We start from the raw sequence: 27784 nt of genomic DNA, 5'->3' as shown, positions 1-27784 counted from the left end.
CTGTGAAATTAGCTACCACAGGAAGCAGATGAGGCCAAAGCATTGTATATTTTCAAGTGAAGTTAGATATAGCTGTTGGGGCAAAGGGAATCAAAGGATATGGGGAGGAAGATGATCAGTCATGATCATAATAAATGGCAGAGCAGGTTCAAAGGGCCGAATGGCCTACTCCTGCTCTTATTTTCTTATGTTTCTATAATCTCACCACCATATGCTTGGTAAATATTTGTATTAGTAATTTTCGCTCATCAATACTACCACATGAAAAAAAGAACAACAAATTTTGTTCACAAAAGTGTCTATTTAATATTTTTTAATTTCTTCATTGGGGGACTGATGGTGTACAGATCAGTTCAGTTCCAATTGAGTTGGGTTTGAAGCTGTGGCATTGGAATGTTGTACAAAAATCAGAGTAATTTTGATTTATTCAAGTTTTTCTTTTTTGAAATGGAGGTAGCATACATCAAATGTCAGAACAATAAAACTAATTGTTAAATAATTGTATATCCTCCCTTGATCTGAAAGGTAAAGAGCCATTGAATTATTAAGGCTATGAGCAAACTTTTCATGTTGAGAACAAGAAATGACCACCAGTTTGGTAAAATATATTTTATTTGTTTCTTCATAATAAGAAACAGTATGCTTTTATTCAATATCCTAGAAAGAAACATTTTTATCTGTGTAAAATTAATTTTCTGTTGTACATACCACAAAATATTTGATTTACTTTTTTTTTTACACATTAACTATTCTAAAGTACAATATTATCAGAAGAAATTTGCTAATATCCGTACTTTTGAATGCTGGCTGAATAAAACTCAGCCACATATTTATTATTACAAACTGATAGCTAACCACCATTTCAAGGTATAAATTTACCCTTAGGAAGACAATGGATTGGATATGCTGCGACATTACGCATCGGGCAGGACTGAACAGATGTGTAATTCATTTCAATGGCAAAACTGCTGGAGAGCAATTTGCTGCTGCCTCATTGCACTTGACATCATAGCATGTTACGGATAGCTTCCATTTTGTACAGGAACAATTGTTGTCACTGAAAGGTGGCATTTTGGACAAGATTTTCTGCTTTAAAAGCAAGAATGATTTTACTTTCAAAAGGCAAAACCTGAATCTATGGGTTAAAGCAGGATAGCATGCAAAGTGAGAATCTTAACAAAAATCGAAATTTAAAAAAAAAGACATGAAAAATTGTGCTTTGTTCATTAACAAGAAAGATTCTAACTAATCTTAATAGATCAGTGTGGTTGTAGGCTAAATAACTGACATGTGGATCGATGCTCCCCTTTCTTATAAAAAAGGGCAGCATATTATTCGTAGCACAACATAGAAATGGGTTTGAATAGTATTGTTGCAGATCTCATCGCTGTGGTCCTAATGGTTTTGATTTCTTGCCCAGGGCCCAAACAAGGCACTGGGATTCAGTATAGGTTTGAAAATAGCCAAGACCCACACAGCGGGTGGGATCTTCCAGCCTTGCTCCCCACCCCACCCAACCAGAAAATCCTGCTGAGGTCAACGGACCTTCCCATTGTCCACCCCTCGCCCGCTCCAATTCCAGTGGTGGGCGGGATGGTAAAATTCCGGCCAATAAGTCATATTTTTGTAAAGGTTGTCCTCCCGCTTTCGATTTTCCTTCTGATGAAATGTGTAGACACATTCTGAGCTAAAGTTTGAACCTGAAATGAACTTCTCTATTAGCAGTTACCAAAGTATCTTGTGCTGTTTTGCAATAATTTTCAGAGGATTTCCAACCCTTTCACTGGCGCAAATTAATTGAACAAATTGTTTCAGGCAGTGACGGTTCCGGTTTAATTTTGAACTGACAGCATTGGGTCTTCCTCTTCTTTCATAACCAGTTTCATTTTAGAATTCATTCAACATTTTCACAAATAAAAAAAGAAACATCGCGTTAGCTACGTTACTGCCACATGAGGGTGCCTGTATAGCCAGAGCTGGCCAGTGAAAGGGCTGGACAACTCCAATTTTACAATAATCATACAGGTATTAATGACAATCCGACTGTTGGCCATGACCGCAAATATCTTCCTGCCACAGGCTCATGGATGTTAGTGATGTGAATGTCTCATTAGAATAGGGGGAATAATGGATGCCATTCCAAACTTAGCCCCACGTTTATGGGAGAGGGAGTGTAAATGGAATCAGTTTGGGGATCTCCATTTACACAGACTTCACAGAATGATCATCTAATCTGCAGTAAGCCATGTCATGAAATGAATAGATCTTTATGATCTTAGAGAGAAGACAAAACAAAAGACTCAAGCAGCAAGATACTGGTAATTATCTGTTCAGTGGAGGCCTGGAATACAGTTGCTAGTGATTTAAGCAAGGTATGGAAAGGGGTTGATTATTTTTCCCTTCTTGTTGTCAGTAGGCGAACAAGATTTTCTTCATGTCCAACATCTATGTGCAGGTTCTGCACTAACTCATACCATCTGACCACTTTTTGCTTTTTTTCCATGGATTTTTACAGCAAAAACTTTCTGCATGAAGCCAAAGTAGACAGGCAAGGAGTCAAATGCCCAATTGTTAGACCATATGAACACTGAATACCCGTAACAAAAAGTTGTGCTTTTGGATATTAAATTTTAAATCAATGAATGACAGCACCATCAATGAGTAATGCAATTAAAACTGTGGAATGTTAGAAGATAGGGGCTGATCTATATACAGTGTGGTTAGGCAGCTTAGTGAATTAATTGCTTAAGAATTAAAAATAAATTATTATAAAATAGATTTCTGTACAAGTTACATATATATATAGCAATAAATTCACATGTCTTTATCATAATTACATGAGGTTAAATTGACCTTAGTCCCAGTCAAAGTTCTGTCCCGTCATTTGGTAAAATTTCATGTTGAAAGGCCTGTAGAAGTCTCTCAGCCTCTGAACCACCTCTGGGTTGATGTTGGGATGGGTTCTGCCTTTTGTTTTGCCCAGGCAATGGGGCTTGCTGCTGCCCTCTGGCTTCTTCAAGCAGGGGAAGCCCTTGGTCTTGTTGAAGTAGAAATGTTTGTCCGTGATGATCCTCTTTAGACCCAGAAAGTCTTGTACTTTGCCTAGTTCTCCTGCTGGGTCACTGATCAGCCTCTCTCCGCTCACAAACAGAATCTGGTGCATTGGGAAGTACTGTAGCCAATTCTCCAAGTGCTTGGCATAGATGCCAATCTGAATAGCACTCCACGAGGTGTCGATCAGGCCTGTAGTCCTGTTTTTGAAGGTCAAGCTCTCAAAGCTCGGGATGTCGGGTTTTTTTGAGAGAGTTTGCGTGTAGTCAGAAATAGCCCGAGTGACAGGGTCCCGAACCACCACTATTAGCTTGGCATCCTTGGACATTGCGTAGATTCGGGCAGCTACTTCCTTGGTAACAAAGTAACTGGGAGTTTTCTCCATGGTGATTTGTCCATCCAGTGTTTTAGGCATCAGATCCCTAAATAAAAAGAAAAGGTACTTTGAAGAAAATTGTCTTGAGGAATAATATCAGAAATAGTCATAAAACCATCTGAAAAATGATAGCAAATTTAATCATGTAGAATATATGTAGTGCTATCAATACCCAGAAAAGACAGCATCTAACAGCCTGGGATTTGGCAATTGGTACCTAATTGGCCTCAGAAATTTAACTTGGTGTCTCAATGGAAACAATATAGCATTCGGAGAACAGCCACAGATTAAGCGCTAGGAAAATTGCCCTTGGCTAAATTATCTGGAGCAAGGTAAGCAAGAGTAGCTGGAACATGCAACATTTCAATGACTTGTGTATAGACTTATATAGACTGTTAAAGTAGTAAAACATTCCCAAGTTGCCCAATCCAAAATGTCTGTAACTTTATTTGCTTAATATGGTAAAAGGGTAACTACTCATGATTCTCTTGGAGTTTACTGGATTGTCGGAATGCTCTTGAATCTGAAACTGCCTTATTGAAAGATTCAGCACTTAACAAAACCAGAACACTGTTGCCAATTCACATTGTGAATATCATGGTTATTTAAAATCAACAGCCATTTCAGTAGTACAACAAAAAAGGCTAAAGGGATTTAAGCAATTATGGTCTCTATTTCCAATGTTCAGATTGCTGTAGGATTCTTTCCTGTCCAAAAATGAAACATGAATGTTCTGACAATCAACCCAATGCCATTGTGATTTTTTAAAAATATGTTCTTGGAATATGACTGAAAAGATATTCTCTGAATATGTTCACTATTGGGAGTTCACAGATATTGCCCAATCATTGAGACCATTTGATTCACATGCAATAACTGCTCTTAGATAATGGTAAAATAAACAAATCATTTTTGTTAAAATAAATACGATTCAACTTGTGGAAATACTATGCTGAAATGAGCAACAGAACATGTTTATTCATGTTATATGTATCACTGCTGAATGTTTTAGACCTTACTCTAAGCACACACAGATGATTGTGAAGATGAGTCACAGATTGTCGAAAAAGAGAGGTACAATGGCACAGTGGTTAGTGCTGTTGCCTCACAGCGCCAGGATCCTGGCTTGGGTCACTGTCTGTGTAGAGTTTGCATGTTATCACCATGTCTGCATGGATTTCCTCCAGGTGCTCCAGTTTCCTCCCACACTCCAAAGATGTGCGGATTAGGATGATTGGCCATGCTAAATTGCCCCTTAGTGTCAGGGGTATTAGCAGGGTAATTGTGTGGGGTTGCAGGGATAGGACCCGAGTGGGTTTGTTGTTGGTGCAGGCTCAATGGACTGAATGGCCTCCTTCTGCAATGTAGGGATGCTCTGAAACATTTTAAAAGTGCTACTTTATTCAATTCATTAGATCCATGGCTGCGGAGAGGGACTCCAAGCTTCCTCCAAGTCACACTTAACTCAGACATGTAAGCTAGAATTTTCAGATTTTCTGGAGGAATGGAATGAGTAGCAGTTTACACCAGGGGTTCCACTGATCTTCCAGCAAAACAGCAGCAGGGGAACTGCCTAGAAATTCAGGACAATTGTGCCTTCCATTTATTATTTCTGCGTTAAAACCCTAGAATTCCCTGCTTAAGATCTTAATGGGAACACCATTAGTATATGGATCACAGCAGCTCAACAAGAAAGTCGATCACCAACTTCTTAGGACAACTTAGGGATCGGCAAGAATTGCAGCATGCACCCTAATATGTTGTGTTACTGTTAAGTACACTTGGATCAGAATACCTATAAATTGGAATGGTGATTTGGAGTGGTGTTTTGGTGAATATAAAAATTTCTTGTGGCTGGACTTGCAACAAGCCCGTGATCCGGTAACTTCCGTCTTACGCAATTCAAAGTCGGTACACACCATTGCTGGTAAGTCGATAAACAATCTGGGTGGGATTTTCCAGCCACGCTCGCCCTCAAACTGGAAAATCCTGTCCGAGGTCAACGGAGCTTTGCATGGTCTGTGTCCCACCCGCTACGATTCCCTTGCTGGGCACGATGGGAAGATTCTGCACTTTGTATCAAAACGCGATCATTTGAAGGAAGTAATGTACATTCAGCAAAATGGGAATATAACGCCCAACAAAATGTAATCATCAGAGTTTAAATGAAACAGCTTTGAATTAAGAGGAGTGTATTTATAGATTTATAAATTTTATAGATCTATCTCAAGATAATTCATGCTCTTAACTACAAGGAGAGTAACCACTTCAACACAAGTTCCATTTCCGACATTATGATTGTTCTATTGGACAATTTGTATTGCCTTTGCTAGCCTCCTAAGAATTATATTTAGGGATCCATTGTATATTATTATCTCGCAAGAACAGTCTCATAATTTAATGAGGGTTTCTTTAAAAAAAAACAGCTTTGCTGCTAATACCTGCAGAGACCTGTCTTAGACTAAGAACAGATCGACCTATTTTGCATGTTAACTACAATACTTGCATTCATTCCACATTAAGCCACAAAGTTCGGAGGAAACAAAATGCAAAATTCAGAATGCAATATAAAATGAGCAATAAGTCCTGGTTCTTTAACTATCAGAGAAAAGGAACAAACATTGACAAAAGTTATCAATTGCCAGTGTATATTTTGTAGTCTAATCCCTGCTCTCTACTGGACGTTTTGTCTGCAGAGGTGCTAATCTGCTAACATTTCTCAGAAGTAATATTCACTGGCTATAGTCAACAGGTGAGCTGGGGATTTGCAAATGTTTCATTTTTTTATATAACTGTAACAAGTCCTCCCATAGAAGACACCTTCTGCATACATATAATAGACAGGGATTCACTGGTTCTCAGGTTAAAGAAAAAACTAGCAAGCAAGTTAATGTCGACAAATTGTTTAGCTTGATAGATTTTGGTATTCCCAGGGACAAAGTTAGAAAGGAACAGTTGGATTTCATTGAACTTATTTTTACCAATCACTTACAGTTTAGGTTCTTAGAACATTTCATTCGCAGTAAATACATTTTTTTTTACAGGAACACAATTATGTGTTCTTGTAAAGCTATTGGCTCATCTTTAGCAAACTAAGAAATATTCTACTTGGCTAATACTTCAATGAAATGCAAATAAAAAATGCCAGAGCTTTGTATCATGGTCCACAGAGTTCAGCGATTCAATCTGAACTATATCAGATAGTGCACAAAAAATAAATTTGCTGTGGAATAGCTAATGTTCTGATCATTAGTTAAAACAAACTGAAACATTTCATGCAAACAGGAATATAGAGGAAGTGTTTGGGAAGTTATTGCCTGGGATCTGGGGGCAATAAATATTTTTCCCATCAACACTGAAAAATAATCTTATTCTCTTTATTTCCCGATATCTTGGGTCACAGCACTATATAGAAGAATGTTCAAAAGCTTTCTCAAAATCACTATGATGAACTATTTGAGCAGCTGGAATTTAAATTCAGGTTTCTGCAGTAGGTTTACTAATCTCTTAATGTTTCAACTCCACCCTACAAATTTATATTCCATGTAAGATGCCTTTAGACATCCAAGGGAGTGTTTTAATGCTGAAGACTTGCTTGAACAGGAAAGGTTTTAATCAAAATATACAGCTAATTCACAGCCCTTACACAATCGTGGTATTAGTCCTTAGCGCAAGTCACTTCCCTTCCCATCCAACTGTTACCCAATTTGCATTGTTACAAAACAGTTGGTTCAGCTTTGCAACAAATATAGAATACAATTCATGTGCAAACGTGCCCAAAGCACATGCAGAACCACCTGAACATGGATATTTCACCAATATAATTCCAAACTCTCTACAGCAAAGCATTCAGATAGCTTCCATTACCTCGTCCGTGGTATCAAAATTGAACTGGCATTTTTGTACTTTACATTGGCAGTATAATGTGAGCCTTCTGGTTCAGTGTGGCACCCAAGCAGCTAGTATCGCTTAAGAATAAATTATATATTTGAACCTTTGTTATTTTTGCAAGGCACAGCAATCTGACCAAGATTGTATTCTGAAGAGCTGCGGGACACAGCAATGACCCAACATTGACAAAAATACTCACGCACCATCTGCAGCTAACATCAGATATATTCACTGCTTCAGAATTATACTCTGAAGCAACCAGAGAGTACATTGTTTACAATTGATTCAGCAATAAGCTACAAAGCAATTTTATACAGCTTTCAGTACAGTATTGCAAAGTAAAACGCTCTGTGTGCTGTGCACAGACTGGGACATCATCTCATATTACCCTGTTATTGAGAAGCAAATGGCCAAAAACACCATTGGAAGCAGTTCTAGCGATAACCGAACATTATATATATATTTTTAAAAATCACTCTCCAAAACGTTGGATAGGGTTCTTTTTAACCACAATGGCCATTTGGATTTGAGATTCTGAAAGGAATAAAGTGAACATCAAGACCTACACAAAGTAAATGATTGCATAAAACGTAGGGAGAAATGTGAGTAGTCAGTTATATATGCTTGATTGTGATTTCAATGGTTTGAAAGCAACAAAAGAGTAAGAAGCTTGATTCACCATTAGATGAAAAGGGAGATTGCATCGATATGATTTATAAGGTATTCTGAGATTTCATCAGCAAACAGATGTTCTTTCACATCACTTTAGTCTTGCTTTCAAGTCTTTTGTTTGTTTCATTTACTTTTCAACTTCAGCACACAAAGCTGGAAGGCTGACAGCAGGAAGCAAGCAGCAGACCTCACTATCCCCTTTTATTCTGGAGTGGCTTATACCTGGTTGCATCAGTTAGGCAGCGGAGCCTCATCCTGCACCCAGGAAGTGTCATGCACCATTCAGAATTTCAAAAAGATGCACTGATGCTTTGGAGAAGTGCCTAAACCAGCCAAACATCAAAAGACAATCTTCACGACCCATGTTAAACAAAGGTTCATTTAGAGTCATTGACTAAAGCAAAACATGGTGCTCTAAACATTGGCTCCCGATAACAGCTTTAATCAGCTGAACTGAAAGATCTGATAGTTTTGCAGCCAAACCATCTTGTTCGCCGTTCAAACATCAAAATCTTAAAAAGAATGAGGGTTCTTAACTCACCTGCTAATGATCCAAGTCAGTGCTCAGCCATTTTAATTTGCTGTAAACCATTAAAATTAAATCAGATGTGATACTCAATGAATCAAAGTGTGTCATGTAATCAGGATCTAGACTCTAGGAAAAGGCCCAGCCGTACCATTGCCAAATTGACCATTACACAAAGATCCCAAAACGTTCACCATATTAAGATAGTTTTGAACTAGATTTTAGTTTAGACATTGCCAAAACAATTAGCTTATTGCATCATTCAATTATGTTGTACAGCTAATTGGGAATAAAGAACCAAGTCTCCTGAAAGATAATTTCCCAAATAAGTATTTTATCTCAAGTCTTTATGGTTCAACCAGTATCCAAACAAAAACCCTAGCTCCCACTCCCCAAATTAGCACGTTAAAGTCAGTTTCATTTGAACTCCTATTTCTAAACGAATTTCATAGAATCCCTACAGTGCAGGGGGTGGCCATTCGGCCCATTGAATCTGCACCAACTCTCCAAAAGAGCATCCCATCCAGGCCCTATCCCCTTAACCTCACATATGTACCCCACTAATCCCCCTATCCTACACATCTTGGGACACTAGGGGGCAATTTACCATGGTCAATTAATCTTAACCTGCATATCTTTGGATTGTGGGAGGAAACCGGAGCACCTGGAGGAAACCCACGCAGATAGGGGGAGATTGTGCAAACTCCACGCAGTCACCCAAGGCCAGAATTGAACCCAGGCCCCTGGCACTGTGATGCCTTGAATCCTTGAAATCTTTTGAAATCTGAATCCTTGAAATCTTTTAAAACTTTGCACCAATGTATGAGAATATTACTGACTTTTCCAGATCAATAAAATAGGATCACGGACCTATCTTTTCCAAATCTATTTATCATTTTTCTTTTGAAGGTCCTATTCGAAATATTAATTCGCTTAGATTTACAGCAGCATTTTGTTTTATGGCAAATCTGTCAAAAAGATTAATCATTCTGCTCATCCTCTGATTTAGAACAAGACTGTTCTGGACAATCAGAAAAACTGAACTTTGAATTGAATTAAATTCTTGTTAATAGTCAAGCTGCTTGATTAATCTATGCTCCAAATACATGACATCAAACATAGCATTTCAAGGGGGATTTCTCTTTGGTTTGCATTGAATGGTGATGATGTGCACGTGAACAATCACATGGTTGCCAAATGAGAAACTCTGCAATCATAAGGCACGGATTATGCAAAAACAGAGTATGCCATAACTTGTTCTGGAAAGAATCTGCTATAGATGAATACCTTGTGATCAACTACTGTATAAATTCAATTAAGGCAGATTAATCTTTCTCAATCCTGATGTATTCAACTTGTACAGTCCTGCCAAGCTTGGAAACACCTGCGCTTTTCATTTATGTACATTGATATCGGGTTAAGTGTATTAAATACACATATGCACATTACTTCCCCAAAGCAGAGATGGCAAAGCAGAGAAATTCTAGAGAGGCAATAGCATTAGGAACCCGCATATTCATGGATCCACACGTTCTACAATGTTAAAAGCACAGAAGCACATTCCCTCTCTTTTTATAATGGGCACTAATAAATTAGTCCCTGTAGGTTCCAGTGGGGGTTGACTGGAATAGTAACACTATGTAAACAGAAGAGGATGATACTGCAGGAACCCCATATGGCAACACTATCAGATTTTAGCTCCCTCCCTGCTGGAGAAATCTGTGCTCTCCATGGGGTAAGAAAACGGATTCTGGAGTCAAAACATGTTGGGCACACATGTACCCCACCACTCTGACTCTGTATACTGCTGCTCTCAAGCATGGCGCCATGCACAGATTAATTATTGCTTGAATTTATTGCGGGTTTCTTGGAAAAGTAGTGGGTTGCTAAATTTCAACTGATAAACAACAGTATGCATCCAATGGGCTGGGACTTCTACGTCGCTATCCCAAAGTGAAGCAAACTATGGTTCCTCAAAATTTCAAAAGGGTTCGACAAGAATTACTCCCTACGAGATTGATGACTTCCTGATATTTTTGCAAAACCTTGAAAGGATTCTAGAAACAAAACAGCACTTTCTGAAGTCTAAAAATGTTAAAAGCGGTCAAATGAACCATTGTCTGCTTGTTGACATCAACAGCTGTATTTTAAACATTGTCAGGCCATTTTATCAAATCATCATGCTTAATTGAAAGTTTCAAGGGGTTTTTAAGTCAATGCATTGTGGGAGGGTTCTGTCACAATCTACAATTGATGACTTTTAATAGAGTTCCAAAAATCTATACTCTATTCACTGCTGGGAAGGACATTTTACTTTCTCCAGTGATGAGCCTTGCAGTATTTCATAGCATGACTTTAACTCACTGAAGCATTCGGGAGGGGAATATCACACCGGTGTTGTCCAATCTTGCCCAGGCTGTCAGATGGAGTGCCGTACAGCAGTTGTGTAACCTTCCTTAAGGAGAGGTGGAGGAAATAACTCCTTTGGGTGTCTCATGTGCAAGAAAATTACACTGTGTGCTGTGCGGAGGGTGCTGACAGAGGCACATATTGTACAAACAAGTCTCTCTTCTGACCATCCCCCAACTGGAGAATGCAATGTAGCAAGGAGTTTCGCATAAAGGGGAAATGGACTGAAATAAAAGCTCTTCAAGATATCCCTTTGTTGAGTAATCTTAAGGAAAAGGTAGCGTAGGTGGCATGGTGGCACAGTGGTTAGCACTGCTGCCTCACAGCACCAAGGACCCGCGTTCAATTCCGGCTTCGGGTCACTGTCTGTGTGAAGTCTGCACATTCTCCCCATGTCTGCGTGGGTTTCCTCCGGGTGCTCCGGTTTCCTCTCAGTCCAAAGATGTGCAGGTTAGGTTGATTGATCATGCTCAATTGCCCCTTAGTGTCAGGGTAAATACATGGGGTTAGAGGGATAGGGGCTAAATGGGATTGCTGTTGGTGCAGGCTTGATGGCCTCTTTCAGCATTGTAGGGATTCTATGAAGCGTAAAATTGTGCACACCAGATAATGCTCTGTCTAGTTTTGAAATGGAATGAGCAAACAAAGTGAAATTGTGGTCCAGACCATTGCTAGAACCAAAAGGCCAGGTCTGTGTAGTAAATCAGCAATACCCACTTCGCACTGACTTTTAAAGTTGAGATGATCAATCTATTTAGTTTGGGTATTTGCCAGAGGTGTTAGTAACCTGTTACTGACCCATCTTATCGCTGAAGGAAAACAGCAGCATATCAAGGTGACAGTAGTATGGGGCCTCAGTCAGAACAAAGCTCTTAACACTCTTTTAAAAAAGGTTACATTTATCGCACCTGATCAGTCTTTCAGCAGGGTATGCACTTACCCACCTCAGGAGGCTGCGATGCTACACTTTTGAGAACAATGTTCGATTGACGTTTGCTGAAATTTGATCTGCTGAAGTGCAATCTGACTGCTCCAAACAGTGCAGCGTGGCACCTTGTTGCCTCGATCACATGAAGTTGACTGCAATTGTTTCCTGCTTTTTAAAATGCATACCTTATCAAACTGTGCAATGAGTGAATTTATCATGTTACTGTGTGCAAGTGTGAGTTATTTCATAATACCTTATAGACCTTATCAAAAACACACTATCCCTTAGTCAATTTCACTACTTTTGCTAAAGTTAAAGTTTCTTTATCAGTCACAAGTAGGCTTACATTAACACTGCAATGAGGTTATTATGAAAATCCCCTAGTCGCCACACGCCAGTGTCTGTTCGGGTACACTGAGGGAGAATTTAGCATGGCCAATGCACTTAACCAACACGTATTTCAGACTGTGGGAGGAAACTGGAGCACCCGGAGGAAACCCACGCAGACACGGGGAGAACGTGCAAATTCCACACAGATAGTGACCCAAACCAGGAATCGAGCCTGGGTTCCTGGTACTGTGATGCAGCAATGCTAACCACTCTGCTACCCTTTAATCATAAATTTATGATTACCATCTTCTCTCCTAAGAATGTTGTATGATAATTAGCAAGTAATCGACTGAAGTGAAAAATGTACAGTGGAAAATAATTTCTACCACTTAAAAACTTTTAACGGCATCCTGTTCAAATGAATAGCCAGGAACTCAGCTACCACCTGGTTCCAATACACAGGATGATGCTAACTCAGTCCAGGCTTGGCAAAAAGACAGAATTCAAAGCTAGCTTGTTGACTTCCAACTAACTCAACTTACATTCTGGACTCCATACCCCATAATTCATCACACAAGTTCTATGTGTGGCATAACCTCATTGTTGCCTGATGCATTATCTGTCCTTTAGCATTTTAAATTGCTGTGTACTGGTATAATAAGCTAGGAATTTCAATTCAAGTGAGTCCAGGGCAGAACTTGACGCCATTCTGGAGCTTGGGCACCAAAGGCGAGTATTACAGTACCAGGTTTAACAGAAGCATTTGTGACTATTCACACAGGTAACTTCTGTGCATTCTTCTGACATTTACTGATTTTGTTATTGGTCAAAAGCTACTGATTGGCTCAAACTTATTTATATATCAGTAGCTGGTCAGAATTTTACAGTCTAATGGACTACAATGTCTTAAAAGCCTCCTTAATATTGTAACTGTTGATAGATTTCACACTATCTTCTAGTTGTAATTAATTATTGTGAGTGTTGAATCTCAGGATTTCAATTTATGATCCATTGGCACTTTGGCAGTTAGTATTGCAACCATATGCATTCATAGTGAATTCAGAACAGTCACATTCAAACTTCCTCCTGCTGTATTATATGATCATAAAAATAGTCCAAGTATTTTTATCATCCAAGATCAGAGAGTTAATTATCTCCTTGCAGACATTACAGATGCTGCGGCTCAGAAGGTTTCAGCTTTCTTGAGCCCAGCCGGGATTATTTTGGGAATGGATAGGAGTAGTAAGGGCTGGAGAATTTACTCCAGAAGTTGGAAGAAAACCACATTAGTTAATGTGTGCATGCAACAAGGGGGCATTGTCCTTTGATTCTTTATTTGGTGCACCCAACTACACCCCAAATTTGTCACTTGTGTCCAGGATGGCCTCCTGAAACAAGTATTGGGCACCGTGAATGTACAACAGTGGGTCAAATGTCCATTTAAGACCCCATTTCAAATCATCCATTAATCTTAGCGGAGCATGGGCCGTGTTTAGAGGATTAGCCAGCCTGCTTTAGAGGGGCCACTGGAGTAAGTCCTCAGAAAGATATTTTAAAAGCTCAGAGGCAGAGGAGGGCTGCTCCAGGCTCCAAAATAAAAGTACTGCCGGCCACTGCCAGCCCAGGTCCACCCTCTGAAATATACCCCTACTGCATCCCCTCAGACATTGTGTGAGCCAGCTCAGGATCATTACTACCCAAGGCCCTAAACCAGTAACCTACACGCCTGGATTTGGCCGAGATTCTCTGATCTCACATGCCCCGCCGACGCTGCCAGCGAGAACGGAGAATTTAGTGCTCAGCCAAAACTCGATTCACTGCAGCGGGACCGGAAAATCCCAGCCACGTGCGAGATTGGAGAATTGCGGCCTGTGTTTCCACAGCATTCCAGGATTATGGAAGTGAGGATCAAGGCCCAATTTCTAGTGAATTTAGAATCACTTCTCAGGCTCACATTCGGGCTCTGACATTAATTTTGTGCTGGCCTCCGACACTACAACATTTTTCAGATACTCCATTTTGGACAGGAATTCTCATACACCAATATGACAATCAAAAATTGTTACTTTGGTTTCAGATTCCCCACGCTTCATGCATGCCAACACATTCTGCTTATTAATTGGGAGGTGCCATGATTCAGTAATGTGTATTTGCCTTCATTACCAGTCATGAAAGATAAGATGGCATGATTTTAAAGATGGCATCAGACAAAACAATTTCTGCAGCAGCCGTGATCATTTTCTGTAAGAATGTCACAGCTGTTCAATTTTTTTTTCTCCCTTTCTCTTCCCGTAGATTTCTTACCCGAGGGTGTTGCAATTTCCACATCAAGTTGGAGTTTTGGAAATCCCTAGTCCCAGGCAAAATCTTCCACGTGTCGAGTGATTCAGTTACATCCTGGACTGCCTTTAAAAAGTGGAAGAATTATTACAGGACTATGGGATGTGGTCAGCTTGTGCTACTGTCATAGTCGGAGGGAGCGTTGACTTTCAGGTTCTGCTGTTTTATCAAGAACTACTAAGATTATTCTCCGCTACTGTTCCTTTGCTTGGCTGGCATTGCAGTGGAGAAGCAGCCAATTAAAGTTGAATGTTTCCAGTTACATAATTGCACAACTGTCTGCTGCTTGTTAGGAGGCATTTCTAGACTCTATGAGAGACACATTGAAATGAGCTAAGGAAAACATTAATAGCCTGCCATACCTTCAAAGTCGGATAGTTTGCAGTCAATGAAGAGTATCATAAACCAAATAGGTCATTAGACTCCCAACATATATGAGTAAAACCGCACAAGTAAAACCTTCTCATCTGCAGCCGATTAAAATGGGAGACCACGGCACTTAATGGAAAAAAAATTGAACTGTTCGTTGACTTCCCTCAGATATTTTAGAACTATTGCTGCTACAAAATTAGCGGCAACTAATTATCCACATGGTTTAAGCCTCAATAGCAATATTTTACTCGAGAAACATCAATCTACACGCATGTTACTTTATCAAATAAGGATCTTCATGGAAAGAAGCCCTCAAGGTGTCAGATACTATTATAATTTTATAGCCAAAATTAGCATGCATCAATTTCCTGGTAGAGTAAAATAAGCTATTTATTCCAAGTCTGTGCCTCTTGATGAATTGATGGGTCATTGGAGCATTAAGAGTTAATAATTGATACAAGTGTAATGGAAGTAGTTTAGTCCTGGCTGTATACTTTGCTCTGGGTGTTTATTTCCTCCCTCCTCAGTTTTGCCAATAAACATCTTTGCAGGGCGGCATATTGTTAAATAAGTGTCCAACATAGAACTTAAAAACCCAGAAAATAAACCTTTCATTTGGCTCAAAACAAAAAGAATCTTGCTGAGCATTAGACCTACAAGATCAGCTGGCTTCTTTTGATACAGCTGACTTCAGCTACAGGGGAAAGAAAACCTTAATAAGGAAGAAGGAATATGTGTAAAAAGAAGTTTGATGAGGGGCTTGTTTGAATGGTCCTGAACAATAATTGGCAGTACACCATGTGTGGAAAGCTTACTGCCAACATGGGTGTTTGACATGAAGTTCCTGTTGGACTGAATTGCTTTTGTTTCCACCTTCAGCAGGAGATTCCTATCTCGCTCAGCCATGTTTTCCCAACTGTTGTGGCCACATTCAGTGGTGGCCGGCAGGGGCCAGGCCACCCCAGTAGCCTCACTCCTCCCCTCTCCCCATGTCCCCCTTACAATTAGTCTCTGTAATTCAAAGTGAAAACAATCCACTGCTTCCCAGTGCGAGATGAAAGGAGTTTGTGCAGCAGAAGTAATTCCACCGCTGTGAAGAGGCCACTCCAGGCATTGTGTCCGGTTAAGGAGTTGGAACGGGATTGGCTGGCAGGGGTTGCCATGTGATTCTGCTGCTACCTACTGTTTTTATGGTGCTTAGGTAGAGCTTGTTGGGATAACGGGCACAATAGAATACAGGAGAGAAAGTAATCTTTTAATGCACAGAGGAAAGTGTTTTATTTATACAAAACAGGTTCCTCCATTGCCTTCAAACCTAATTACACTTACTAAAAAGTGCTCTTCATGCTGAACGTCCTCTAAAGAAATCCATTGTCCTTTGCCTCACAGTGGTCTAATTACCTAAAACTTTAAACAAGCACATTTTATGGTTTGAGATCACAGCTTTTAGGACTATATTAACTTGATATGCTGAGCAAACCACTTAAGTCTGTAAATAGCACATAAATGTAGTCATGTTGGACAGTTGTTCTGAAGTCAAGCAAAAAAGAGGAGAAAGATAAATTACAATAATTCTCATTTGGAATTTTACAATCTTATATTCGCGCTTTTGCAAAAATTAAAGATTAATATCACAAATAAAGATTTTTAAAATGAAATAGAAGTCAGATTTTATATAAGCATTAGCCAGTTCTGCATCTCAATGCCCACAGCCTCAACTTTCAATAAAAAAAGATTTGAACCCCAAACAATGTCCAAATTCACGCTCTACAAACAAACCTAAACTTAGGCTTCTAATTGTTTATCTCGGTGTCACAGGTTTTGAATGATTCTGTTCTGGTAGAATACTTCCATGATTTACACTGTTTTTAAAATAGTAACTAACTTTACTCTGCAAGTGCAAGTTCCAAAGCGAGAGAATAACTTTTGTAAGTTAGATGCCTCAATGTGCTTCCAACTATCAAAATGGCTTTGGCGTGCTGCAACCCCTGAATGCTTTTTAATGCAAAGTTATTTCCAAAGGCAGAGAAGCGATGTGTAACCTAACATTAAACCTGTCTAGTCTTAAAGTCTGTTCAGAGCAGAGGAGGTGGCAGTCAAGCAACTAAAGAGAAAACGAGGTTTGGTTACTTTGTTCTTTAAACTGCAGGATATTAGTCTGACCTTTCCCAGAGTGCTGCTGGTCCAGTTGTCCATTAAAACATCCAGAATGTAAGGCTAATGAGGCATTTGGGTCAAGAGCTTGCAAACTAGGGAAACAATCGGGGTCAAAAACTCCAGTAACATTTTTTTTTAAAAAGTCTTCAGTGGGTGTGCAACAAAGAAATGCAGAACAAGATAAACAAAAAATGGGCAGCTACAATCATGTCTTTAACCCAAAAAGATCCTTTGTCTTATGGATTGACTGAATGACACAAAGCTTGCACATCAATAGAAAATGGAAGATAATGCAGTATTTGTATTATTACTTTGCAGTTCCAAATTCAATGCTGCATAGGTACCAACATCTGTGTAGCCATTTCAAATTTCAATGTTCTTGCTAATTGTAAGAGGCTTCACACTGAAACCTTGCATGAGTTTTCAAAATACATGCAAATGCCAAGAAAAGTTATGTTGCAAATTTACCGGCTGTGCAGATTATCCGAATATTAAAAATAAAGCACAATTGGATAAAAAATAAAGTTTAAAACTAAAACTGTTAAACAAAAGTAAGACTCAATATTGCATTTATCTCATTCTATAATGGTTCTTGCCAAGTGAAGCAATAAATGATACTAATCAACTCAGCAAAACTCACTGGATGATAATGGTTATATCTTTGCAGTTTAGCTGTTATTCAATTTGATTCATAGAATTAAATTATTTTTAATCTGTCTGAAACCCAGGACAGCTTAACTTAAGCAGTAAGGGTACAATATCTTTGTTCCAAACTCTTTCCTAATGTCAAATCTGAATTTTAATTTTAACAGATTTACCTACAACTAACTGTTCACCTTGGTGTGTTTAAGCAGACTTAGCATTTGGACCAACTAACTTACAATAAGATTTCTAGAAATTGGGTGAGTGCTTACCGGGGAAGGAAATTTCCATATTTAAAGCTATGTTTTATAGGTGACCTGGCTTATAAGGGTATTTTCACAATATAGTGTGAAACCACAACAACCACTAACCCTCAACTCAGAAACTGCAACAAGCACAATTAAGTCAAGTGGAAGGGAGTTCCCCTACAATTCAAAAAAATGGTATTGTCTATTGCATGGCACCTATGGTAATCACAAAGTGAACATGAAGGCAAATGTATTATTGTGGGAACTTGTAAGCCTGCATTAAGTGCAGTTCTGAGTAATAGATTTACTGGTGCTGTACAAACATCAAAGGTCTGGTCAGTTTCAGGGTAACTGCCTCAGGGATATTCAGGACAGTGGCATTAAACAAATTAAAAATATCACCTAACACCTACTAAGTTACTGATGTGCAGATAGTGTAATGATTCATGCCTTTGGTCACACAAATATTATTCAGGTCCTTACACAAACTTTCAGATCCTCATGTGGTCTCTTCCTAGTTGATAAAGTGTGGTTGTCAATGGTAAGGCAGTAGATTGACAGTCACTATCATCCGCTGAAGGAATCCTGAAGGTTTTGAAAGTCTCTTTGTTGCAGTTACCTCAATTGCTACATTGCCTTTCCTTTACAGTATCGACATCAATATGTAGTTCAGTTAGTAGGTCATTAATTAGAAACAAGAAATTTATTAGATGAGGTATTGATCACAATTGGTGTTCTTGATTGACTTGCTACGTTTTGACATCTTAACCTAATCTGTAAGACACACATTGAGAAACATTCTTAATGCACTGTCTAGGTAGTTGAGAAAATAAATTTTGCAGTCAGGGCTGCTTCAGTCATCAATGGTTCATACAAGGTTTATGACAATTTAAGCAAGGGTTGTGGGAAAAATTTGTTCAACTACGTCTACAGTTAGAAAAACTCCCCCTTTCAAGTTTTTTAAATGAATTATGAATTCTGCAAACCAATTTCTCTTGCAAATTTGTTTTCAGGGCCAGTCACTATCTGTGGGCTTGCTCTGTGACTATCAGGAGCGCTTAGAAGCACTGCGCCATCCTTTTTGAAAAGCTACAGCTGTCTGAAACAAATTCCCTTTTTTTTCAGTAATGTGCAAGTAGGAAAGGCCATCGAAAGTGCAGCAATTGAACATTTTGCAGCAATGTCCTTCTGCCTCCTTAATGCAATAAGGTTGAACAACATTTGAATTCTGTGCCAAATGGAGTAAAAAGAATGAAATATGACTTTTGCTATTCACATTCCCCCCAGCAAATCCACCACAATGAATGATTGTCTCATTAAACAATTTTTACATTCTTTAACTGGTTGTCCTCATCTTATCTATAACTTTGAAACCAGCTCATGTCCTGTATTTTACTCTCCTTGTCAGCAGAACACTGGTTCAGGCGGGTTAATTAATTATAACTGCAAATATAAAAGCCTCAATTCCTGTAAAACAAACACCAGACTCACTGGTACAGATACATGATATACAACTAATTAAACTGACAATATCTGGGCTTTTTGCAACAACCTGTAGATAATCTGAGACAGGCTAATTGCTCTGAAATATGATAACTAAACTGAAAATACGTTCAACTGTGTTAGGATTGCTAATAATGAATCTCATAATGGTCGCACACACACAGCTACTCACATTGGGAACATACCTACACCTAATGGTAATTATTGGGACTTTAAGGAAATACTGGACTTAATGGAATTAAAGTCAATAGAAAATGGCAATGGTGAAACTTAGTGCAACACAATGTGCCAAATTATATGTTGTTACCTTCCCATTTGAACAAATTTAAAGAGGCCTCTTAACCATTCAGGTAGCTATTCAATATCAGAAAGTTGTCCAATGACCTACCTTGACCTGTATTTACAAATCACATATGTAAATGTAACTCTCTTGACAATTAATAGCAGGTACAGATCTAACTTATACTAAGGGAGTGATTGTCTCCAGATACAAGCATTATATTGAATATATCTGGTTGTTAACCTACAAATTGGCAACACAGAAGTGGGAATACCCGGAGATCAATGAGACAGTGCAGTTTTACTGCTTTCTCAGGGGTAATCCTTTATTGGCATAAATAGAAAGTGAATATTAGCTTGATAAATTGAGAAATGCTTGACTGGTTGACAAATTTAAAAGTTTGTCAAACTTGATTACAATTTCAAATCTTCTCACTTATTGAAGCTATATTGTACCAGGATTCAAATCTCAATAAAAAATAAGCTCCTTGCAAAGTTCAGTTTGTGGGCCAATAAACAGAAACCAAACTTATGCTCTAAAGTAAAAAAAAACATAGTGGCTCTGTGATTTTATACCGAGAGGATGGGACTGCTCGCCAGAAACCTTCCTGACTCAGTAGATTCCGGTTTCCCATCCTCTGAGATGCATCATTGTATGTGTCATTCTAGGCAAGGACCAAACTGATGTAACCTCCTTGGTCTAGATGACAATGTGAATCTTAACATTAAATCGGCACAGAAGAGACTGGGTGAACATACACATACATCTATTATTTGCAGAGTGGAAATCTCTCAGGAGTAGACTTATATGTGGTTCGTCCACAATATGAATGGTATCATTTGCAAGGAGCCCGACTTGCGGGTTTATTTACCGACGGGATTCCAATCGGGTGATAACAGCTGATCTTACTAATTAAACAAGGAAGCCTCCCCTCTCTTTTCCTGTTCCCTCTGCTCCATATGTTAAGTGACAACCACAGCCATGTCTTATCAATTACAACCCCGACCCCCATTCACTCACTGGAGGGCACAGATCCTCCTTTAAGAATCTGTTGGAGCAAATGGATGTGGCTTTGTGAAAGATGGCTTCCTCCTCCCCATAGTGGACTTCTAAAAGATATTTTAGAAGCGATTTCTTGTTTAATCTCTTCCTCTGCCGCCAGAAAGGAAAGGAAATGATTGGAACAAAGGAATGACAGCGAAAGAAATACATTTTGCCCCAAATAAAGACCAACATTTGGTAGCTATTCAGAAAGCCGACACATGTTTTGAGGGGGGACATTGACGGCAGAACATTTTTTCCTTCCAAAGGTGACAGTGCAGATGGGTTACATTAGACAGACACCGTTCACCATGACCAGTGATGTTTGCTTAGTTCTTGTTTTAGATCCGGTGAAGTTTCTGGTGCTTCAACTTCAACTACAGTTTTTCCAGTTAACCTTTTTATAAAACTTTTTGTGTGCTGTCGGGCTGGGTGTGTGGAGGGGAGGGATTGGTTATTTTCACACTGGGGGCACGGCTCTTTACTAAATGCTTTGACAATTGGAACACTTCGGGATGATCCAACCAGTTCCCTAAAGGCGAATCAGAGAAAATGGGTTCCGCCAACAGCGGCAGAAGTGTACCAATCAAATATTAATTGAGAAATGGAATAAGTATTTAACCTCAAATCCAGTGGGTTACTGGGTTCTGGTTACATCGGCGTTTGTTTTGTTGCAAAGGTATACTTTATTCATGTACAATCTGAAAGACACACTGCAAAACATATCAAATTGTAAGGTGAAGGGGAAAAAATAGTAGTTTCGATCTACAAATTCATCTGGGATATAGTCATTACACTCTTATTAATGCAACAGAATGAACATGAGGGTCCCCAGCACTTGTAGATGGCCGGATAGATAAGTGCGGGGTGAGTTTCGAAGGCCTAGTCGGGTGAAAAACAGAAAAACACGATGCTTTTGAGTTGTCTCTCTCTCTCTCTCCCACCCCACTTGTTTGTATTCTTGTTGAGATTAGTCACCACTTGTGTGTGAGCTGTGAGATGGGAACCTGGTGGTGGCAGCACTCACACAGAATGAAGCTGCCATCTGTCTGGGCAACTCACAGGACATGGCCAAAGATCTGCCTCGCCTCCCACCGTCAGATCGCCAGCTATTTTTAATATTGGGAAAAGGACGAAGCTTTAACCTCCCCCCCCCCCCCCCCCCGCAACCTTCAAAAAGTAGAATAAGCGTTTCTTTTTAAATAGACAGCCACTTTGCGAAAACTTTCAGGTCATTTTCGAATTTTGATAGCTATGAAAAAGTTCTGTTTTTTTTTGTTTTAGAAAGGTACATCATTCAAACCCTCATCCAATTACTTTCTGGAATAAAAATACTCCCGTGTGGCAACTGGTAGAGCAAATACAGAATAACATGCGCACTGTTCAAAAAAAATCCCAATAATAAGAAAAACTGCCTTTTGAGTGTACATTTACTGTGGCTTAACTAAACTATCGTTAATTACTGCCCGGGTCAGAACACCCCAGATTTTCGGGTCTGGATTTTAAAGTAGACTAAAAACTAAAAATGGTCGTCGACATTTAGATAACTTTTCCCTTTGCTAAGTTGTTCATTGTCATCGTTGATAAATTACTCAACTCTCACTCCCCCAGTGTCAGAGTTAGCAGGCGCTTGATGTTGGAGCCGGAATCTGGCCGGGATCGCAATTATTCTCTTCAAGCTAAACAACCGAAGTAGCCGGCTATCTCCTGGCAGATGGACTCTTGTTTGTTTCTTTTGCCTCCTCCGTCCAAAATGTTGGAATTAGGGAGGGGCGGGGGGGGGGGGGGGGAAGAGAGGAAATAAACAAATGTTCTGTGTTGTGACAGTAAACAGTTAGGGCAAAACTCTGCCCCAAATCCCAGAACACCCGCCAACTCCAAACGGCGACCAGTCAAGGAGCCTATTTCCTTGTGACTGATTCATCATCCTGTGCAGATAGTGGACAACCGACAGTGAATGGGGGGGGGGGGGGGGGGGGGGAAGCAAAATAAAAACAGGACTTACTTACACCAGTTCATTAATCTAACTGTATCTGAGACGAATTAAAGGTTATTTATTAATCACAAGTGTGGCTCACATTAACACTGCAATGAAGTTACTGTGAAATAGGAAAGTCATCTGAGTATTCATGAATAAATTTGACCAGATGATATATTTTCTCTCGATTTAATAATGGGAATGATTTAGTCTTGGAACTAAAAAGAACATCTGTACAATTCAGAACCTGCTCAAAGTTTGTAATTAATGATTCTGTGCGGTGCTAGCTTGAATATTAATTCAAAGATTTTCTCTGCTTTATTGGTCAACGGCTGCTTGGTACAGGAAGGACATTTCAGAAACCCTTCCAAAATTTTCTCCCCTTATTCTAAGTCTCTGTTAAAGGGACAATCCTTAGTGTAAAACTGGAGAGTTTTGTTTTAAATCCAATGACAGGAACTGGTAATTAGATGTTCTTTGCAAGAGGATCTGAACTTGTCAAACACTCCCCCAGGACTCTGACTGCAGTTTGGTTTCAGACAAAAGTACTGATAACACCCGGGGAAGGATGCACACGTCTCTGCCGACTTGTTTTCTTTTCCACTCGAAGTTTTTGGCTAATGTTGATTTACTTTGCACTCAACCCAAGGAACAACAACTGAGCTGGAAACGGCGCAGTTTGAGCCCAGCGCCGAACTGAAGAGTAAAGTTTGCGACATTTCCAAACATTGGGTGGGAGAAATTCTGAGCACTTGGTTGGCTCCACTCATTTGCCAAGTAAAACGGACCCAGAGCAAATAAATGAGAATCGATCCCCCGCTTAATATGCGCCAAGTTACCATGTACTCAATGACCCAATGTCCTGCTCTAATGGAAATGTCGAAAATACAGAAAAGTAATTTGTGCCCAATAGTAAAATCTATTGGAATCCTAACAAAATTATACTCAGGCTCCAGGCTGGAAGGTGTGAAAATCTCTCTCGGCCCCTGATCAATTGCTTCGTTGATTCTGCTGGGATTTTATGACTCATTATTTGTCCGTTTTAAAGAGGCTTAAAATCATTGAAACGGCGGCACCACGTCTTTGGTTACATATTCTCTTGGACGCCGTTAAACAAAATTCTTCCCTTCGGGTCAATTAAGTAAATAATCCATAAATATTTTTAAAAACAAATCGGATTTTAACGACTTTTAAATTGTGCAATTCATCACGACATTTTAGAAGGTTCCTATTCGCGCGTCAGTGTGAGGACTGGGTAGAAGGATTATATATATGTTAAAAGCCTCTGACATTTTTATTGCACTGCAGTCAAAAGCGGAGAGAACTGAAAACAAGAAACGTTCTCAAACTCCCCGCATCTTTTGAAGGAAAGGAGTATTTTATCAGACAGAAAACTTCACATCAAAGTCTTTCCCTCTAGGCAAGCGTTTGTCTGTGTGTGTGTGAGAGAGGGAGAGCAGAATAAACTCCCATCAGATTGGGCAGATCTCTGATTTTCACACCTTTTCTTATCTCAATTTGAGACATTTTTTTCGAAAAGAATGAATCAAAGGGACGGGACTTTTCATTATCAGGTGAAATTAAACCAGCTCTCCCTGATGTTTTTGAGAAGACGGTCGAGTCTGCGATTTTATTTAAAGATTGGGGCCATTACAAGAAGGATGCCTCGCTCCCACTCTTGTGCAGGCGGGTGTGGAGGGGAATAAAAGTGCAACTCTTTCTGTACAAATCAGTACACCTCTCATCCCCTTCACCCCAAAGGTTTAAAGCAAACACACAAGGTATAAATGTGTCAGAAAGGGAATATGGACAGTGCATTCAATTGGATTCCTGTCTCTCGTCCATCCCCACACAACCATCGGGCCGACGGAAGGGAAAGAAATTTTTAAAAAACATTTGTGGAGAGGATTAGTCCTCACTAAATACAAGTGAATTTCCAGTAATTATTGTCAATCATCTGATCAGAAGACGTCGAGTCATTGGCTGAGCCGGTTCTGAAAGGTTGGTGTTTAAGTGTCTAATCAGGGAACTGGCTACATCGGTGAGATCTGAACTCTTCCGAAGTTTGGTGGGGGTGAGACATCTAAAGTAGTCAGAAGAATAGTTGCCTTTTTTCAAACTGCGGATTAGATGTTAGGTGAGGAGCCAGGGTGCCTTCCTGTGTCCGAGCATGGGTTGAAAGCCAAGAGAGGAACATCCCCAAGTTACACCCATCATTCGGATGTCCCATCAACTGCAGCGGGACACCGACAGCTCAGCGAGCAAAGTGGATCATCGGAGTGATCTTCAGCTGCTGGCCTGTAACAGGGTTGGGGAACAGAACTCTCCTGTGAAGACTGCATTCCCAGGAACCTTGCAGCGGCTTTCCCCAGAAAGAAGCAACAAAAAAAAAATCTCCTGTTTCTCTGCATCTCGATTTATTCCCAGGACTTGAATTACCGAGCCCTTTTCCTGGCTTGAGCTAAAGAGTCCGCTTTCACCTTTTGAACCGACACAGTATCCTTTTTTTTCCTGGCCCACTATGGAGATCTATAAAAATAAAAGCAAACTGCCCTCGGCTCCCTACAGTTTGAACCTAATGAGTTTTGCACCATAATTCACTTTAATGATCGTTCTTTCGCCTTTGCCACCCACCCCATTGAGGCTGAAGTCACTCCCCGTGTACACTGAAAGGGTGATCATTCCAGCTCAACCTGGACTCAAACTCCCGACCGAAGAAAGCTAAAAATTAAGCAGTTACTAATCTCTCACCCATTGTGTGATTTCTCATATAAAACACACGCTGACATACCACAAGTCCAATTCTAATTTCAGACCAGGGTTTGCAGTGGAGTTTAGGGTATAAACTGCTTAAGGGCTGATGGTGGAGTTGGTGAAATATCCTCTTTGCAAATGGCAGGCGGCAGGATATCTACAATAACTTTTGTATCATTTCGCACACATTTTCTCTTCTAACTGTGACGCCATTCGCCTGCCGGGTATAAAGTATCTAACCCCGCAAGCCGGGCTGTATATAAGTCAATTCGAAGGTTAGGAGTGTACATTTACGGGAGCTTTGTGAAACTGAGACAGTGAAAATAATACACACACACACATGTGCTAGATTTTACACACATACTATATTATATATTCCACTGAGGTCACCACCACCCCCCCTCCCCTCCCATGATTAAAACACAAGCCCTTCTTCCGAGAGCGGGGGATATAAAAATCCCAAGCACGGTAAATCTGGAGAGAGAGGGGGGAGGATTTAGCTCAGATTCATTACATGGAGAAGAATCATCTAACCATTGTCTTATTGTTTAAATCCGGTCTCTGCTTAACTGCTGAGCACAAGGTGTTAAAATATGTCGGCCTCAAGTCATTCTGTTTCCTGCAGGGCTGGAAGGGGTATTGAGGCTGAGTGAGGTGGGGGGCGGGGGGGACCAGAGATTTGGTTGGATAGAGGGAAGATTCCGCCTGTTGGAGTTTTTGTTTGGGGGGGGGGGGGGGAGAGAGAGTGGTGTCCCAAACCCTTTGGACATTCGCTGTTGCTTTCACATGGCAGTGAGGAGCTCCCAACAGCCTCAATGTAAAATGCAAATGATTCAAAAGTCTAATTCCAGTTCCCAGTAGGAATCCCCCCCAGTGTGGACAGGAATGCAGGGTAACTCATTGATAAGAACGTTAGGATCAGCCCCCAGTGTTTCAGCATCACCCTCTCCTCTCCCAGTGCAGCAGCCGACACTTACTTGTACCACTCCATGCCCTTGTCGTAGTGTCTGTCGAAGAAATGGGGCTCTGCCCCCACCGCCCTGATGTCGGGGTGCACCCGGAGGAACTCGAGCAGAGCCCGGGTGCCTCCCTTCTTCACCCCGATGATGATGGCTTGCGGCAGCTTCTTGGCTCCGTAGCTGCCCAGGTTGAGATCAAAGGGCTTTGGCGAGTGGCCGCTGAGGGCGGTGGGGCTCTCCTCGGTCAGCTCGGCGTTGTCTTCCTGCAGCAGGTCCCGGGAGGCGGCCGACCTGAAGGCGAGTCCGTCCCGGGCCAGCGGCGCCTCCTCCGGCTGAGCTCGGAGAGGCGGCGGCAGCAGCAGCTTGGGCTGGGGGCCGGCTGCCCCTGCCTTGGCCAGGCTGGGCACCGAGAGGCAGAGAGCGGCGCACGAGTAGAAGATGTAGACCCACAGCAGCAGCATGGTGAAGAGCAGCAAAAGTTTCTTTCGGAAGGTGGCGGCGGTAGGGGGGTTGAAATCTGAAGGATACCAGCTCAGGCTACATTCCATTCCGTGTGGAAGCGACTCATTGTAAAGCAGCCACAACTCCTACACAGAGTGCAGCAAGATGCTCAAATCCCTCTCCATTACCTAGAAAGCCAGCCGCTGCTCACAATCAGTCCCATCAGACTGCCAATTGTGGCCACATCTTTAGCAGAGCTCTGTCTCTCTCTCTCTCTCTCTCTCTCTGGGCCTCCTATCCAGCTCCTGATGCCTCTCGCTGCTAATTCCCCAAACTCAGCCGGAGCCGCAGCCTCCCTGATATAAAAAGGGGCCGCGGTGCTGGCGTCTGATTGACATCTCCCTCCACCAACCAGAAACCTTCATACATATTTAACAGCTCAGGAGCTCCTCCAATCAGAGGGGGCTGGGGTGGACCCAGCCCCGCCCCTGCGAGCCATTCCACCTCCTGATTGGCTGCCAGGCCATGAGTTAGAATCATCAAAGGCAGCAGCCCGAAAGATGTGTTGTGTGAGAAACATCCACCTGGCGCTCCATCCCTCCACCTTCAGCTGCCCCTTGCTTTGCACCCCCCCCCCTCCCACCGCACCCCCACCCCCTCCCCCCTCCCACCCCACTTCCTTTCCCCAACCACCCCTCCTGAGCCCCAACCCCTCTCCCGCGCCCAGCTCCCCTTCCATTCCCACCCTCCTCCCCACCACTCACCCCCTCCCCAACCCCCTTCCTTCCCCTCCCTCCCAATCCCCGAATTCTCCTCTCTCCCTACCCCCAGTCCCCAACCCCCAGCCCCTCTCCCCATCCCACCTTCCTCCCCACCCCCTTCCCCA

General features: G+C 41.0%; 1 protein-coding gene across 1 annotated transcript; it reads right to left on the bottom strand.

Moving 5' to 3' along the window:
• Nucleotides 1-294: 294 nt before the first annotated feature.
• On the bottom strand, nt 295-27235 carry LOC144501576 (heparan sulfate glucosamine 3-O-sulfotransferase 3B1-like). Its single transcript, XM_078225433.1, has 2 exons — nt 26476-27235; nt 295-3473 (listed from the first exon to the last, which is right to left on the bottom strand). Exons 1-2 carry the CDS (start codon nt 27003-27005, stop codon nt 2855-2857), a joined length of 1149 nt encoding a protein of 382 aa, XP_078081559.1. The 5' UTR covers nt 27006-27235; the 3' UTR covers nt 295-2854.
• Nucleotides 27236-27784: the final 549 nt, after the last annotated feature.

This window comes from Mustelus asterias, chromosome 12 (assembly GCF_964213995.1).
Source record: "Mustelus asterias chromosome 12, sMusAst1.hap1.1, whole genome shotgun sequence".
In the NCBI taxonomy this organism is placed as follows: Eukaryota; Metazoa; Chordata; class Chondrichthyes; order Carcharhiniformes; family Triakidae; genus Mustelus; species Mustelus asterias.
The sequence above is the reverse complement of the archived record's forward strand: the minus strand, read 5'-3'. Positions and strand labels throughout refer to the sequence as shown.